Raw genomic sequence first — 15,284 nt, forward strand, 5'->3', positions numbered from 1 at the left:
TCTCAGAGGCTGTCCTGGAAGACTCCTAGAAATAGAGTTACCGGTAAGCCTAACTCCGGTTTTTTTCCCTTTTGAACCTTAATCTTCTCACGGATCGTCTGGAAGCCTTATTGGGGGCAGTGCAGGACCTGTTGTTGCGCGGGGTGATAGTGCCGAAACCGTCGCTGGAAAGGTTCTAGGGATTCTACTCCAATATGTTTGAAGTCCCAAAAAAGGAAGGGGTCCGTCCGATTCTGGACCTCAAGGTCCTCAACAGATTTGTGAAGGTGAAAAGATTCAGGATGGAATTAGTTCGCTCTGTGGTCGATGCACTCAATCCAGGGGATTTTCTGGCGTCCCTGGATATCAAATAGGCAAAATTGCATGTCCGCATATGCGTCGGACATCAGAGGTTCCTGCGCTTTGCGGTCAGGGAAGAGCATTACCAGTTTGTAGCTCTCCCTTTTGGCCTGGCGTTGACACCAAGGGTTTTTAACAAGGTGCTCGCCCTGATTCTGGCTTGACTGAGACAACATGGAATCGCTATTGTCAGCTACCTGGATGACCAAATTCTGAGAGCAGCTTTAGCCTTTAGAACTGGAAGAGGATGTGGCGATAGCCAGTAAGACTCTTCGGGGGTTCTTTCTGAACCTCCAGAAGTCAGTGTTGGTACCGACTCCACGCCTGAAGTACCTGGGCTTGATTCTGGACTCCTCAGAGGCGGGGGTCTTTCTCCCTTCGGACATGCTGCGGACTCTTCCGGCTGAGATGAAGCTGTTGATGTCCCGCAAGTGGTCATTGCTACGTTTTTGCATGCGACTCCTGGGTCTCATGGTTGCCACTTTCGAGGCGGTACGGTATGCTCGAGTCTTGCAAAAGGATATCCTGTTCAAATGGGAAAAATCTGTTGTCTCTGGATTGTCAGATTCAGGTGAGCCACCTAGTCAGGGAATCCCTGGTCTGGTGGCTGAGGTCTCCGGCCCTTCACTCCGGGAAGTCGTTCCTTTCTTTTCATTGGACGGTGATCACGACGGATGCCAGCCTGACCGGTTGGGGGGGAGCTTGGGGCGTACAGTCGGCACAGGGTCGCTGGACGCAGGAAGAATCCCGCCTGCCGATCAATGTGCTGGAACTTCGGCCAATCGGGCGGTGCCTTTCCACATGGTCACGGAGGCTGCAGGGATGCCCAGTCACGATCCAGTCGGACAACGCCACGGCGGTGGCGTATGTCAACCATCAAGGAGGGACAAGGTGCTCGGCTGCAGCATTGGAGGTAGCTCACATCCTGCGGTGGGCTGAGCGGCGTGTGCCGGCTCTATCGGCTGTGTACATTCCGGGCGTAGAAAACTGGCAGGCAGACTATCTAAGTCGCCAGATGCTGGACGAAGGGAAATGGTCGCTACATCCGGAGGTCTTTCGACTCCTTTGTCTGAGATGGGGCACGCCAGATGTGGATTTCCTGGCCTCTCGACTCAATAGGAAGGTTTTGAGGTTTGTGGCCAGGTCCAAGGGATCCCTTGGCGGACACGTTTGTAGCTCCTTGGGGGCATTATCAGCTGATTTATGCTAACCCCCCCGATAAGACTTCTCCCTCGTCTGCTTCGAAGAGTGGAGACCGAGGGGATTCCGGTGATTCTAATTGCCCCAGATTGGCCTCTGCATGCCTGGTACTCTGACAGTGCGAATGGTGGCGGATGTTCCTTGGCGACTGCCAATGCGAGAGGACCTTCTGTCGCAAGGCCCTATACTTTATCCTGCTTTACAGTCCCTGGCTTTAACAGCGTGGCTGTTGAAAGTCAGGTACTAAGGCAGGGTTTGACAAATTTGCTTGGAATCTAGGAGCCAGCTAAAAAAGTTAGGAGCCAGAAAACGCACCCCGTCCCGACGAGCTTGCGCGCAGAAGCGAACACATACGTGAGCAGCGCCCGCATATGTAAACGGTGTTCAAACCACACATGTGAGGTATCGCCACGATTGGTAGAGCGAGAGCAATAATGCTAGCCCTAGACCTCCTCTGTAACTTAAAACATGCAACCTGTAGATTTTTTTTTTAAACGTCGCCTATGAAGATTTTAAAGGGTAAAAGTTTGTCGGCATTCCACGAGCGGACGCAATTTTGAAGCGTGGCATGTTGGGTATGAATTTACTTGGCGTAACATTATCTTTCATAATATAAAAAAAAATGGGGATAACGTTACTGTTGTCTTATTTTTTGATTAAAAAAAGTGTAAGACCGCTGCGCAAATACGGCGTGACAAAGTATTGCAACGATCGCCATTTTATTCTCTAGGGTGTTAGGATAAAAAATATATATAATGTTTGAGGGTTGTAATTAGAGGGAAGAAGATGGCAGTAAAAATAGTGAAAAATTACATTAGAATTGCTGTTTAACTTGTAATGCTTAACTTGTAATACCAACGGCCACCACCAGATGGCGCCAGATCACACATCTGGTGGTAATAACTTGCAATACCAACGGCTCACCACCAGATGGCGCCAGCTCACTTTTATTTTTTTTTGCCCACCTTCCAAGCCAAGTCGCCAGGGGGACCTGGCGACCGGGATTTGTCGAGCCCTGTGCTAAGGGATGGAGATCTGTCAGATTCTGTAATCTCTACTATGTTGAAGGTGCGGAAGTCATCTCGGAAGATTTATCATCGCACATGGAAGGCCTACATCTCTGTGTGAGGCGATGGGGTGGTGTACTCGTACGTATTCAATTTCCAGGATCCTGCTGTTTTTGCCGCGGGGAGTGGATCATAAACTTGCCTTAAGCCCCATTAAGGGGCAGATATCAGCCCTGGCTGTCCTTTTTTAGCAACCCTTGGCGGCTCGTTCATTGGTGATTACGTTTGTGCAAGGGGTTCGACATTTGGCCTCTCCGGTTCGGCCACCGCTGCCTCAGTGGGATTTAAATCTGGTGCTCTTGGAGCCCCTATTGTCACTCTCTCAGAAAGTAGCCTTTCTGGTGGCTATTACATATGACGGGAGGGTTTCTGAGTTGGCGGCCTTGTCTTGCAAGTCTCCCTACCTGATCCTCCACAAGGATAAGGCGGTGCTACGCCCGCAGCCTTCTTTTCTTCTTAAAGGGGTTGTAAAGGAATTTTTTTTTTTTTTCATAATAAGCATCCTTTACCTGCAGACATTCCTCTTTTCACTTCCTCATTGTTCGTTTTTGCTCAGAAGTTGCTCTATTTCTTCTATGTTCTGTTCACTTCCTGCTTGTCTGATTGTTACTCACCACCGTGATGGGAGGCTTTACTGCGGTGGTGAGTAACGTGCTTACCCCTCCTGGGAACTACATCTGTGCGGCAGGACGCTCTCTACGTGTTAGAGACTTCAAGGAGGTGTGAATTACTGGGAGTGCCGCAATTCATACTGGGAAATGTAGTTCTTACATGAACAAACGATGCAAACCAGGAAGTGAATGAGAGAACAGAAACTAGAATGCCGGAGGTGATATAGATCAAGGAATTTAATGGGTATTTACTCGTTTTTTTAACAGAATCATTACACTATTCTGTCTACCTTGCAGACATTAATTGTAGGCAAAACATTTTTTTCCTTTCGTGATCCTTTAAGGTTGTTTCGGCTATTCATCTAAATGAGGACATTGTGCTTCCATCCTTGTGTCGCATCCAAAAGGGGTTTCTTTGCATTCCTTGGATGTGGTCTGGGCTCTGCGGGTGTATGTCGGCTACGGCTCCATTTTTGAAGGTCGGATTCACGGTTTGTATCGTGGCTGGTCCGTAGAAGGGCCTGGCGGTCTCGTCTGCCACCATTTCTCGTGGATTAGACAGATCATGATCCAGGCTTATGCCGTAAAGGGGCGGGTGCCTCCCTTTCCTCTCACGGCACATGCGACCAGGGCAATTGGGGCATCCTGGGCTTTCCGACATCAATAGTCTGTTTCTCAGGTGTGTAAGACGGTGACCTGGTCGTTCGTTCACACTTTCACTAAATTTTAGAAGGTTGATGTGAGTGCATCTGCTTCCTTTGGCCGCAAGGTTTTGCAGGCGGCTGTTTAAGGTTACAAAGTCCTCCATTGAGGAGCTCTGGTTGTTTGGGTGGAAGTTATTTGCTTGTTGTTCCCACCACTCGTGTGTGTGTGTGTGTGTGTGTGTGTGTGTGTGTGTGTGTGTGTGTGTGTGTGTGTTTGTTTTTTTTTACACTGCTTGGGGACATCCTAAGATCAAGATTAAGTGCTGTGTCTGTCAATGAACGAAATAAAATAGTGTTTTTGTACTCGCCATAAAATCCTTTCTCTGAAGTTCATTGACGGACACAGCACCCACCCCTCCTTTTCTGTTTGTACTGCTTTTTGATGAACTGAGCTGCTGAATGCAGTGTGAGGGGTTATAGCCAGTAGGACAGTCCCCTGGCTGGTACTGTGCAATTTTGCTGTTTTTAAAATGTTCTGCCTAGTGCTGTGTCCGTCAATGAACTTCAGAGAAAAGGATTTTACGGTGGGTACAAAATTCCTATTTTTATCAATTAACAAATTGGAAAGTAAATGGAGAAATCAAATCAATATTTGGCGGGGCCACCCTTTACCTTCAAAATAACATAAATTCTTCAGTACTTCTAGGTACACTTGCAGACAGGTTCTTCCAAACAACTTGGAGAACCATCCACAGATCTTCTGCGGATGTAGGCTGCCTCAAATCCTACTGTCTCCTTACGTAATCCCTGACAGACTCCTTGAGATTGAAATTGGGGCTCTGTGGGGGCCAAACCAGCACTTCCAGGACTGCTTGCTCTTCTTTAGCCTGCAGATGGTTCTTATGACATGTGGCTGTGTGTTTGCGGTCGTTGCCCTGCTACAGAATATATTTGGGGGCAATCGCACACCTCCCTGATGGTATGGCATGATGGATCTGTCATATCAAGTATCTGCCAGTATTGGCATTGAGGACACCATTGATCCTGTCCAAATCTCCAACCAAAATTTTGACTCATTAGTCCAGTGCATCCTGCTGGCATTTTTCTGCACCCCAGTTCTTGTGTATTTTTGCATGGCTGAGTCGCTTATGGCCCGTACACACGATCCGAATATCGGACAAACGTTTGTCCGAGGAACAATTGTACAATTTTTGGATTGTGTGTACACTACATTAGAGAAGCCGATCACAACCGTTCATCCGATATTATTCAATTGGACAAGCCCGAAATTTTTCCTCGTATGATGCCAGATCGTACGGTTTTCGTTTAGTCGGTACAGTTGACGCCCGAAAATACATTGCAACACATGACATCGCTTCCGATTTATTATTATTTTATCATTCAATTTCTACTTGCGACTATTAAGCGAAAAAAGTTGTACGATCTGTAGTACGATTTTCGTTTCGTGTGTATGGGGCATGAGCCTTGTTTCCATGTCCTTTGCATGAAAACATAGGAACTGGGGTGCAGAAAAATGGCAGCAGGTGCTCTGACCTGACAAGTCAAAGTTTGAAAATATTTGGCTGTAGCAGGATCCAGTTCCTTCAATGTAGGGCTGAAGCGCAATATACAGGTGAAAATCGAAAATTTGAATATTGTGCAAAAGTTCATTTATTTCACTAATGCAACTTAAAATGTGAAACTAATATGAGATGGACTCATTTACATGCAAAGCAAGATGGTTCAAGCCGTGATTTGTCATAATTGTAGTGACTATGGCCTACAGCTCATGAAAACCCCAAATTCACAATCTATGAAAATTAGAATATTACATGCAATCAATAAAACAAGGATTGTACATAGAACAATATCAGACCTCTGAAAAGTATAAGCATGCATGTGTACTTGGTTTGGGCTCCTTTTGCAGCAATTACTGCCTCAATGCGGCGTGGCCTGTGGCACTGCTGAGGTGTTATGAAAGACCAGGATGCTTCAATAGCGGCCATCGGCTATTCTGCATTGTTCGGTCTCATGTGTTTTATCTTTCTCTTGGCGATTCCCTATGGGGTTCAGGTCAGGTGAGTTTGCTAGCCAATCAAGCACAGTAATCCCATGGTCGTTGAACCAGGTTTTGGTGCTTTTGACAGTGTGGGCAGGTGCCAAGTCCTGCTGGAAAAATAAAGTTGGCATCCCCATAGAGCTCATCTGTGGAAGGAAGCATGAAGTGCTCCAAAATCTCCTTGTTGAAGGCTGGGTTGACCCTGGACTTAATGAAGCACAGTGGACCAACACAGACTGTGGAAACTTCACATTGGACTTTAAGCATCTTGCAGGGTATGCCTCTTTCTTTCTTTCTTTCTTTCTTTCTTTCTTTCTTTCTTTCTTTCTTTCTTTCTTTCTTTCTTTCTTTCTTTCTTTCTTTCCTTGGTTTCCAAATGAGATGCAAAATTGCTCTTATCAGAAAAGAGGACTTTTGATCACTGAGCAACAGACCAGGTCTGTTTTTTTTTTTTTAGCCCAGGTAAGACGCTTCTGACATTGTTGTTCAGGAGTGGCTTGACAAGAGTAATGAGACATTTAAAGCCCATGTCCAGGATCTGTCTGTGTGGTGGCTCTTGATGCACTGACTCCAGCCTCAGTCCACTCCTTGTGAAAGTCCCCAACACTTTTGAATGGCCTTTTCCTGACAATCCTCTCCAGGCTGCGGTAATTCCTGCTACTTGTGCACAATTTTCTGAGGCTTTGCCTCCTTATGGAGGGTGTCAATGATGGTTTTCTGCACAACTGTCGGGTTGGCAGTCTTTCCCATGATTGTGATTCCTACTGAACCAGACTGAAACCTGAAAGGCTCAGGAACCCTTTGCAGGTGTTATGGTTTAATTAGCTGATTAGAGTGGGACACTTTTTGAGCCTAGAATATTGCACCTTTTCACAATATTCAAATTTTCTGAGATTGTGGATTTGGAGTTTTCATGAGCTGTAAGCCATAATCATCACAAATATGACAAATCACGGCTTGAATTATCTTGCTTTGCGTGTAATGAGTCCATCTCATATTGGTTTCACCTTTTTAAATTGCATTAGTGAAATAAATGAACTTTTGCACGATATTCTAATTTTTCGAGTTTCACCTGTAATGAGTGTCTGCAGGCAACAGTGAAACATGGTCTGGGTTCTTTGTAAGTTTGGGGCTGCATTTCTGCAAATAGAATTGGAAATTTGGTCAGGATCCGTGTTTGTCCTTGATGCTTAGGACAGGGAGGTGTGTGATTGGCCCCAAATTTATTCTGCAGCAAGACGATAACCTCAAACATACAACAAATTACTGGAACTATCTTCAGCGTAAAGAACATAGAGTCCTGAAAGTGAAGGTTTGGGCCACATAGAGCAGTGTTTCTCAACTCCAGTCCTCAAGACGCCCCAACAGGATGTTTTCAGGATTTCCCTCAGATGAAACCGCTGTGGTAATTACTAAGGCAGAGAAACTGATCAAATCGCCTGTGCAAAATAATGGACAGCCTGAAAACATGACCTGTTGGGGAACCCTGAGGACTGGAGTTGAGAAACTCTGCCATAGAGCCCTGATCTCAACATCATCGGGTCTGTTTCAGATTACATGAAGAGACTGAAGGAGGCAGCCTACATCCACAGAAGATCTGTGGTTTGTTCTCCAAGATGTTTAGCACAACCTACCTGCTGAGTGCCTTCAAAAACTGTGCAAGTGTACCTAGAATTAACGCTGTGTTGAAGGCAAAGGGTGGTCACACCAAATATTGACTTGGATTTCTCTTCTGTTTGTTTACTTAAAATTGATGAAAATAAACTAATAACTATTCTATTTCTGAAAGCATTATTTACAGCATTTTTTTTTACAACTGCCAAAAGTTTTTGCACAGTACTGCATATGTATATATCTGTATATAACACTTAATTTTCACGTCAACTTTCCAGTTTACATAAGCAGGCATTCAAAAACTGGCAAAGCTTCATTGCTGCTTATTAGTGCTAAAACTTGCCGCATTCCTATTGTTAATCTGCCTATCATAGTGATTAGTTTGCCTCCCTCCCCTTTAGTGACAGTGTCTCTGCTAACCTAACCGTTGTGTTTGTTATGGTAAAGCTTTTGGGTTTATCTTCCGTAAAGCTATATTGTTCTTAATTTAGGCGTATGGTTTCTTAGTGTTTTCAGTGCAAACTAATACCGAGTTTCTTTTAGGGGGATTTCCTGGAGGCTTTGCCGGGATGCCAGGTGTTGGTGACATCCTCTCTGACCCAGAAGTTTTGGCTGCAATGCAGGTATAAATTCGAATTAGTTCTCCACAGTCCCCAGGTTATTTTATTACGTAAACGTGTTTGTGTTGATGTTCCCCCCCACCTCAACACTCTTAATATATTGAGCTGGGCAAGAGATTCAGTAGAAAGGGCAAAGAGGAGAGGGGAACCTGTGGTGAATTTATGTTGTCATTTTTTTTTTCCACCCCTCCCATAGATCTAAATTATTTAGAGTGGGAGGATCCTAAAGGGGAGGCACACTATATATAGATAGATATAATATAGAGTGTGTGTATAATTTTTTATTAAATTCCTATGCTTTTCAGCCTACCTTACCTTGAACAACTTTAACCACTTCCCGCCCGGCCTATAGCCGATTTACATCCGGGAAGTGGTTATGAAATCCTGACAGGACGTTCCAGAACGTCCTGCAGGATTTCATGCCGCGCGCGCCTGTGGGGGCGTGCATCGCGGCGATCGGTGATGCGGGGTGTCAGTCTGACACCCTGCATCTCCGATCTCGGTAAAGAGCCTCCGGCGGAGACTCTTTACCACGTGATCAGCCGTGTCCAATCACGGCTGATCACGATGTAAACAGGAAGAGCCGTCGATGGCTCTTCCTCACTCGCGTCTGACAGACGTGAGTAGAGGAGAGCCGATCAGCGGCTCTCCTGACGGGGGGTTCGCGCTGATTGTTTATCAGCGCAGCCCCCCCTCAGATCGCCACACTGGACCACCAGGGATGCCCACCCTGGACCACCAGGGTGGGCAAAAAAAGAAAAAAAGCCTGCAAAAAAATAAGTACAAAAAAAAAAGCATTCAAAAAAGATGCCAATCAGTGCCCACAAATGGGCACTGACTGGCAACCTGGCAAAATCAGTGCTGCCCCACAGTGTCCATCAGTGCCACCCCACAGTGTCCATCAGTGCCACCCCACAGTGCCCATCCATGCCCAGTGCCCACCTATCTGCCACCCATAAGTATCCATCTGTGCCACCCATAAGTATCCATCAGTGCCGCCTATGTGTGCCCATCAGTGCCGCCTATGTGTGCCCATCAGTGCCGCCTATGTGTGCCCATCAGTGCCGCCTATGTGTGCCCATCAGTGCCGCCTATGTGTGCCCATCAGTGCCGCCTATGTGTGCCCATCAGTGCCGCCTATGTGTGCCCATCAGTGCCGCCTATGTGTGCCCATCAGTGCCGCCTATGTGTGCCCATCAGTGCCGCATACCAGCGCCACCTCATCGATGTCCATCAGTGCCACCTCATCGATGTCCATCAGTGCCACCTCATCGATGTCCATCAGTGCCACCTCATCGATGTCCATCAGTGCCACCTCATCGATGTCCATCAGTGCCACCTCATCGATGTCCATCAGTGCCACCTCATCGATGTCCATCAGTGCCATCTCATCGATGTCCATCAGTGCCACCTCATCGATGTCCATCAGTGCCACCTCATCGATGTCCATCAGTGCCACCTCATCGATGTCCATCAGTGCCATCTCATCGATGTCCATCAGTGCCATCTCATCGATGTCCATCAGTGCCATCTCATCTGTGCCCGTCAGTGCCGCCATATCAGTGCCCGTAATTGAAAGAGAAAACGTATTTACAAAAAAATTAACAGAAAAAAATAAAAACGTAATTTTTTTTCCCAAATTTTCAGTTGTTGCGCAAAAAAAAAAAATCGCAGAGGTGATCAAATACCACCAAAAGAAAGCTCTATTTGTGGGGAAAAAAGGACGCCAATTTTGTTTGGGTACAGTGTAGCATGACCACGCAATTGCCATTCAAAGTGCGACAGTGCTGAAAGCTGAAAATAATTTTCTCAGGAGCAGCACACTTTGTCACATTATAACGCTTGTAAAACCCGCACTGAGCCCATGAGTTTTTTCATAACCATGAATTTACTGGCAGCCTTATCCATCAGATTTTCAAGATTGAGGAGCGAGTCGACCACCTTTCACAGTTCCACACACATAGCTAGGCTTTTGCAGACACGTGCTCTTATTTATTTTATTTATTTTCTAGAAATTGCCAGCAATTTGAGCAATCTACAGTATATGTTATATATAGATTGGTAACATTCTGGTAGTGTTCTTTCCTCTCGAAGGTTAGGATAATTTCTACCCTTTTTCTAAGAGATGGGTAAAGAAATAAGCTGTACCACACTTTTTCCATTCAGCCTGACAAAAAAAAAAAGATTTCTGCATCCATGATGTAGATGCAATAATTCCCTGCCAGGATATATAAAGCTGAAGACACTAACTACATACATGGAGGTGGGTGGAGACATCATAATACCTAGAGAAAGACCTGCCTAATGTAATGCTGTTATCTTACAGCAGTGAGGTGAGCTGCTAGAGAGCACTTAGGTGTCACCAACAGGATTAAACACCAATAGCAATATTAATTTTGTGAAAATAGTGCAGCGCTGCGTATCTATAAATCTTATATAAACAAATTATTATACATTCCATAAAACAATTTATGAAAAGTAAAAAAAAGTTCATATGTATGTTTCCAAAGCTGTTACCACTGTGTGAAATCATATTTTAAATGGATTCAATATTCAGTGCACACCACCAGCTGCTATAATGCCTGCTCACCTCACTTTTTTTTTTTTCTCGCGTCATTATAGGAGTAATTTATTAGCATTGTGGCGCTGATTTGTTTTTCTCACAATTGGGATTAAACACCAGTTGCCTATTTTGGAAGTGATCATTCACATGCGCCAGTCACTACATTTGACTCTGTAGCTGTGACGCTGTGTCTACACTTGGACTTTTATAGTTATCTATGTCACAATTTTTTTCTTACTTGTTTAACCACTTGTCGCCCAAGAACGTCATATGATGTTCTGGACTTTCAGTGGGGATATCTGAATGATACCTGCAGCTACAGATATCACCATTTTCAGCCGGCGATTCAGTGCACCATAAGAACGATCATAGCGGCAGTTCCACCGCTTGATCGTTCTTGGAGGGCACGCACCGCCCCCCCCCCCCCCCCCCCCGCCGCCGCCATCGTCCATTGCTTTTTCGGGCTCTCCCGTGCCATCAGGGACCCGGACTGGATGGTAAGCATAGAGATGGCTGGTGACCACATGGTCACTAGTCATCCCTATGACCGTCTGAGGCCCGGGTGCAAAAAGTTATGACATCACGCCCGGGTACCTGGAAGTAAACAAAGCCACAATTGCGGCTGTCGACATGAGATCAGCAATTTTTTTTTCACAATCTCATGCTTTCCCGCCTGCAGGAGAGACGTGGGGGCTTATTGACCCTTGCGTCTCTCCCTAAAGAGGCCCTGTCGAGATATATTCCTATTACAAGGGATAACAATTTACATTCCTTTTAATAGGAATAAAAGTGATCAAAAAAAAGTGCAAAGATCATGGAGGCAGAGAGCTGGCTAGCAGAATGTAGGGACACCCAGGAACGCTTGAATACTATATGGGGGGAATGGAAGGCACACAGCCACGATACTGCCCCGTTATCGTCCAGTTTAGAGGAGGCTCTGCTTACTTTGGCGGACCCCTCCTTTGGGAGACTCGTCCAGGCTCACCGCCAACGGTCTAACCAGGGGACCTCCTGATTACTGATATACCCCATCTGTGCCGTCGGTGGGGGCTGATTCTTCCGCTACCTTCCCTTCTGTTCCTTGCTTTCTCGCTTCTCCTTCTTATTCTAACTCCCTTGTTTCCCTTCTCTCTCTGTGTTAGTCCACTGTTTGTCTGTTTTTTGTTTTTTCTTTTAATTTTAATTAAAATTTTTATTTTTTACTATTTTATTTTTGCCTTTTATTGTAGATTATGGTTACTGTCAGGCAGGCATGTGGTGCTCAGGTGTCCAGCCTTGCCTCGGGCTTTCGGGATGTTCTTGGAATGTTCTTCCTTTTTTTATTCTCGTTATTAGGCGGCCCATGGCGCCCCTAGCTGTTCCAAGAAGTGTTTAACTGTTACTCTGGGAGCGTAATTGGCATTTGTTCGGGGCTATCCCACTCCCCACTTGGGGGGGGGGGGGGGATGCCTGCTCAATTGGACCGAATGTCCGGAGTAGGCGGGATGTCCCCCGTCCTCTTGCTTATCCAGAGCCTCATCCCAGATGCAGTGCCCGAATGTGCTCGGATTATGTTAAGTAATGTTGTTCCACTGTCAATGTACCTTGTATTTGTTTTGAACTTTTTAAAATAAAATACAAATTATACAAAAAAAAAAGTGCAAAAAAAAAAAAGGTTAAAAAATATTTAAAACGCCCCTGTCCCCAGTAGCTCGCTATCAGAAGCGAGCACATGCGCAAGTCCCGCCCACATATGCAAACGCCACTCAAACCACACATGTGAGGTATCGCCACGTGCGTTCGAGCGCCAGCAACAATTCTAGCACTAGACCTCTGTAACTAAACTGGTAACCTTTAAAAAAAAATTAAGTGTCTCCTATGGCCATTTTTAAGTACTGAAGTTTTGTGCTATTCCATGAGTGTGCGCAATTTTAAAGCATGACATGTTGGGTATCTATTTACTCGGTGTAACATAATTTTTCACATTACACAAAAAAATTGGGCTAACTTTACTGTTTTTTAATTCATGAAAAAGCGTTTGAAAAATGATTGAGCAAATACCGTACGAGATAAAGTTGCAATGACTGCCATTGTATTCCCTAGGGTGTCTGCTAAAAAAACATATATAGTGTTTGGGGGTCCGGTATGGAAGTGGTTAATTGTAATTTCACTGAAGTCATTTCTAACACTATTGTCTTCGCTTGGATTGTTTTAATCATCACTTCATATGGTATTGCTGTCACAAGCATGCTGATTTTAGTCTAATTTTTATTTGATATATTGGACGTTTATTTCCTTTTTTATTTAATTATACTTGACAACTCAAACATCCTCTTTCTATTATGTATTGATTTATAAAAAACAGTATCTCACAAAAGTTAGTACACCCTCACATTTTTTGTAAATATTTTATTATACCTTTTCATGTGACAACACTGAAGAAATTACACTTTGCTACAATGTAAAGTAGTGAGTGTACAGCTTGTATAACAGTGTGAATTTGCTGTCCCCTCAAAATAATTAAACACACAGCCATTACTGTCCAAAACTCTGGCAAAAAAAAGTGAGTACATCGCTATGCAAAAATGTCCAAATTGGGCCCAAAGTACCAATATTTTGTGTGGCCACCATTATTTTACAGCACTGCTTTAACCCTCTCGGCATGAAGTGCACCAGAGCTTCACAAGTTGCCAGTGGAGTCCTCTTCCATCTCCATGGCAACATCACGGAGCTGGTGGCTGTTGGAGACCTTGCGCTTTTTCACCTTTTGAGGATGTCCCATAGATGCTCAATAGGGTTTAGGTCTGGAGACATGCTTGGCCAGTCCATCACCTTTACCCTCAGCTTCTTTAGCAAGGCAGTGGTAGTCTTGGAGGTGTGTTTGGGGTCATTGTTAGGTTTTCGAAGCATGTAATTTTTTGTTTTTTTCTAATTTTTCTGCCACGTGCATTCTTACGAGTTTGGGTTTAGAGTCCAAATGGAGGCTTTTCTAAACAGTAATTTTGGGGTTGTTTCTGAGGTCCTGTCAATCCTGAATCGCTGTAAATGCAGTTTGGTTCCAAAAAACTGACCGTTTTCAGCCATCGAAAGCTAGAATGTGCCTATTTGTTTTATTTATTTTTTGCTTCAATGCCAAGTAACAATAATACGTTATATAAAACTTTTTGTTATAATTGTTGGAATTATACGGCTACAATCACGTCAAGTTATAATTGTTCAAAACCTTCCGTCTTTTTTTTTTTTCTTTCAAACACGAGGCCTTTGTCATAGTATGAGAAAAATGGTTTGTAAATAAAATCTAATAAATGCACCCTAGATTTTCCCCATAATTTGGAAGAAACCGGGACATTTAGTATTTATTTCCAGACAAATTAAACATATTTAAAAAAAAATTTGTGTGTGTGGTTGTAGTAAAAGGGAAAAAAAAAATATATATATATATATAATATATATATAGTATTTAAAAAAAAATTAAGGATATTATATTAAAGTGGTATTTAAATGAAGTACTCTCTGTACTTGGATAGGTTGACTCCAAAACAAAGTAGCATTGTAAGACAATCTTATCAGATGTCCAAAACCAGGAAAAAAAAATCTGGGACTCAAGGAAATATACTGTGTATATATAATTGGTTTAAATGTGCTGAGATTTAAGTGGTTAATATACCAAAGAAGCTGAAATAGGTATTTTTGGAAAGCTGAGTGAACTCACCCTTTAATGCTCACATTACATTAATTAATGGCATATGCTTATAATGTGTATTTCTTTATTCTGCATAGGATCCTGAAGTCATGGCTGCATTTCAAGATGTAGCTCAAAATCCAGCTAACATATCAAAGTATAACACCAACCCAAAAGTGATGAATCTGATCAGCAAACTATCTAGTAAATTTGGAGGCAGTGCATAAGGATGAACAACATCTCAGACACCGCAGTGAAGAAAGAAGACTTCTTGGACTTTTTATGTACACATGGTGATTTTTTTCATCTTATAATGCTTACAAAACAGTTTAAAAATAACGTATTGCAGATAATAAGGGATATACAAAATGTATCAGTTGGCTGCTCAATGAACAGTTAATGTGTTTGAAAAACAATGGTATGTCTGTATTTTTTTTTCTATTATTTCCTGATGAGTTTACTATAAGAATGTCATTTCTGTCAGCAATATTTGAGATGCAATAAAATAAACCAATCTGCAAATTGTGCAGCAACGTTAATGGCTTGTGTAAAAACTTTACTGTTACTATTTTTTTTTTCTTTCAGAACAGATTCCATATACAATTGATTATGCAGTCCTAAATTAGCAAGGGTTCAGTACCGAAGTGAATTCAGATTTGATCTGAGAACTACTGTATTTGTTGGTCTAAAAAAAAATCCCTATCTTTACATGATCTTGTCCCTTTTTTATTTAATTTTTAACTTAACCTGCTACTGCTTGGTGTACAATGCAGTGTTAATTTTGGCAGCAAAGTTCGATTTTAGTCTTGGGACTAAAATTGCATTTAAGTTTTAGTCCCATTTAAGTCTTCTGCAATTGTTTTAGTCGACTAAATCTCCAGTACATTTTAGTCAACTAAAATCTAA

General features: G+C 43.5%; 1 protein-coding gene across 1 annotated transcript in view; it reads left to right on the forward strand.

Moving 5' to 3' along the window:
- Positions 1-14,917, forward strand: part of ST13 (ST13 Hsp70 interacting protein) — an 88,211-nt gene extending 73,294 nt beyond the window's left edge. The window contains exons 11-12 of the mRNA XM_040359659.1: positions 8,078-8,157; positions 14,477-14,917. Coding sequence (XP_040215593.1) covers positions 8,078-8,157; positions 14,477-14,605 — 209 coding nt within the window. The 3' untranslated portion in view covers positions 14,606-14,917. The remainder of the gene's footprint in view (positions 1-8,077; positions 8,158-14,476) is intronic.
- Positions 14,918-15,284: the final 367 nt, after the last annotated feature.

The sequence above is a fragment of the Rana temporaria genome, chromosome 7 (assembly GCF_905171775.1).
Source record: "Rana temporaria chromosome 7, aRanTem1.1, whole genome shotgun sequence".
Taxonomy (NCBI): Eukaryota; Metazoa; Chordata; class Amphibia; order Anura; family Ranidae; genus Rana; species Rana temporaria.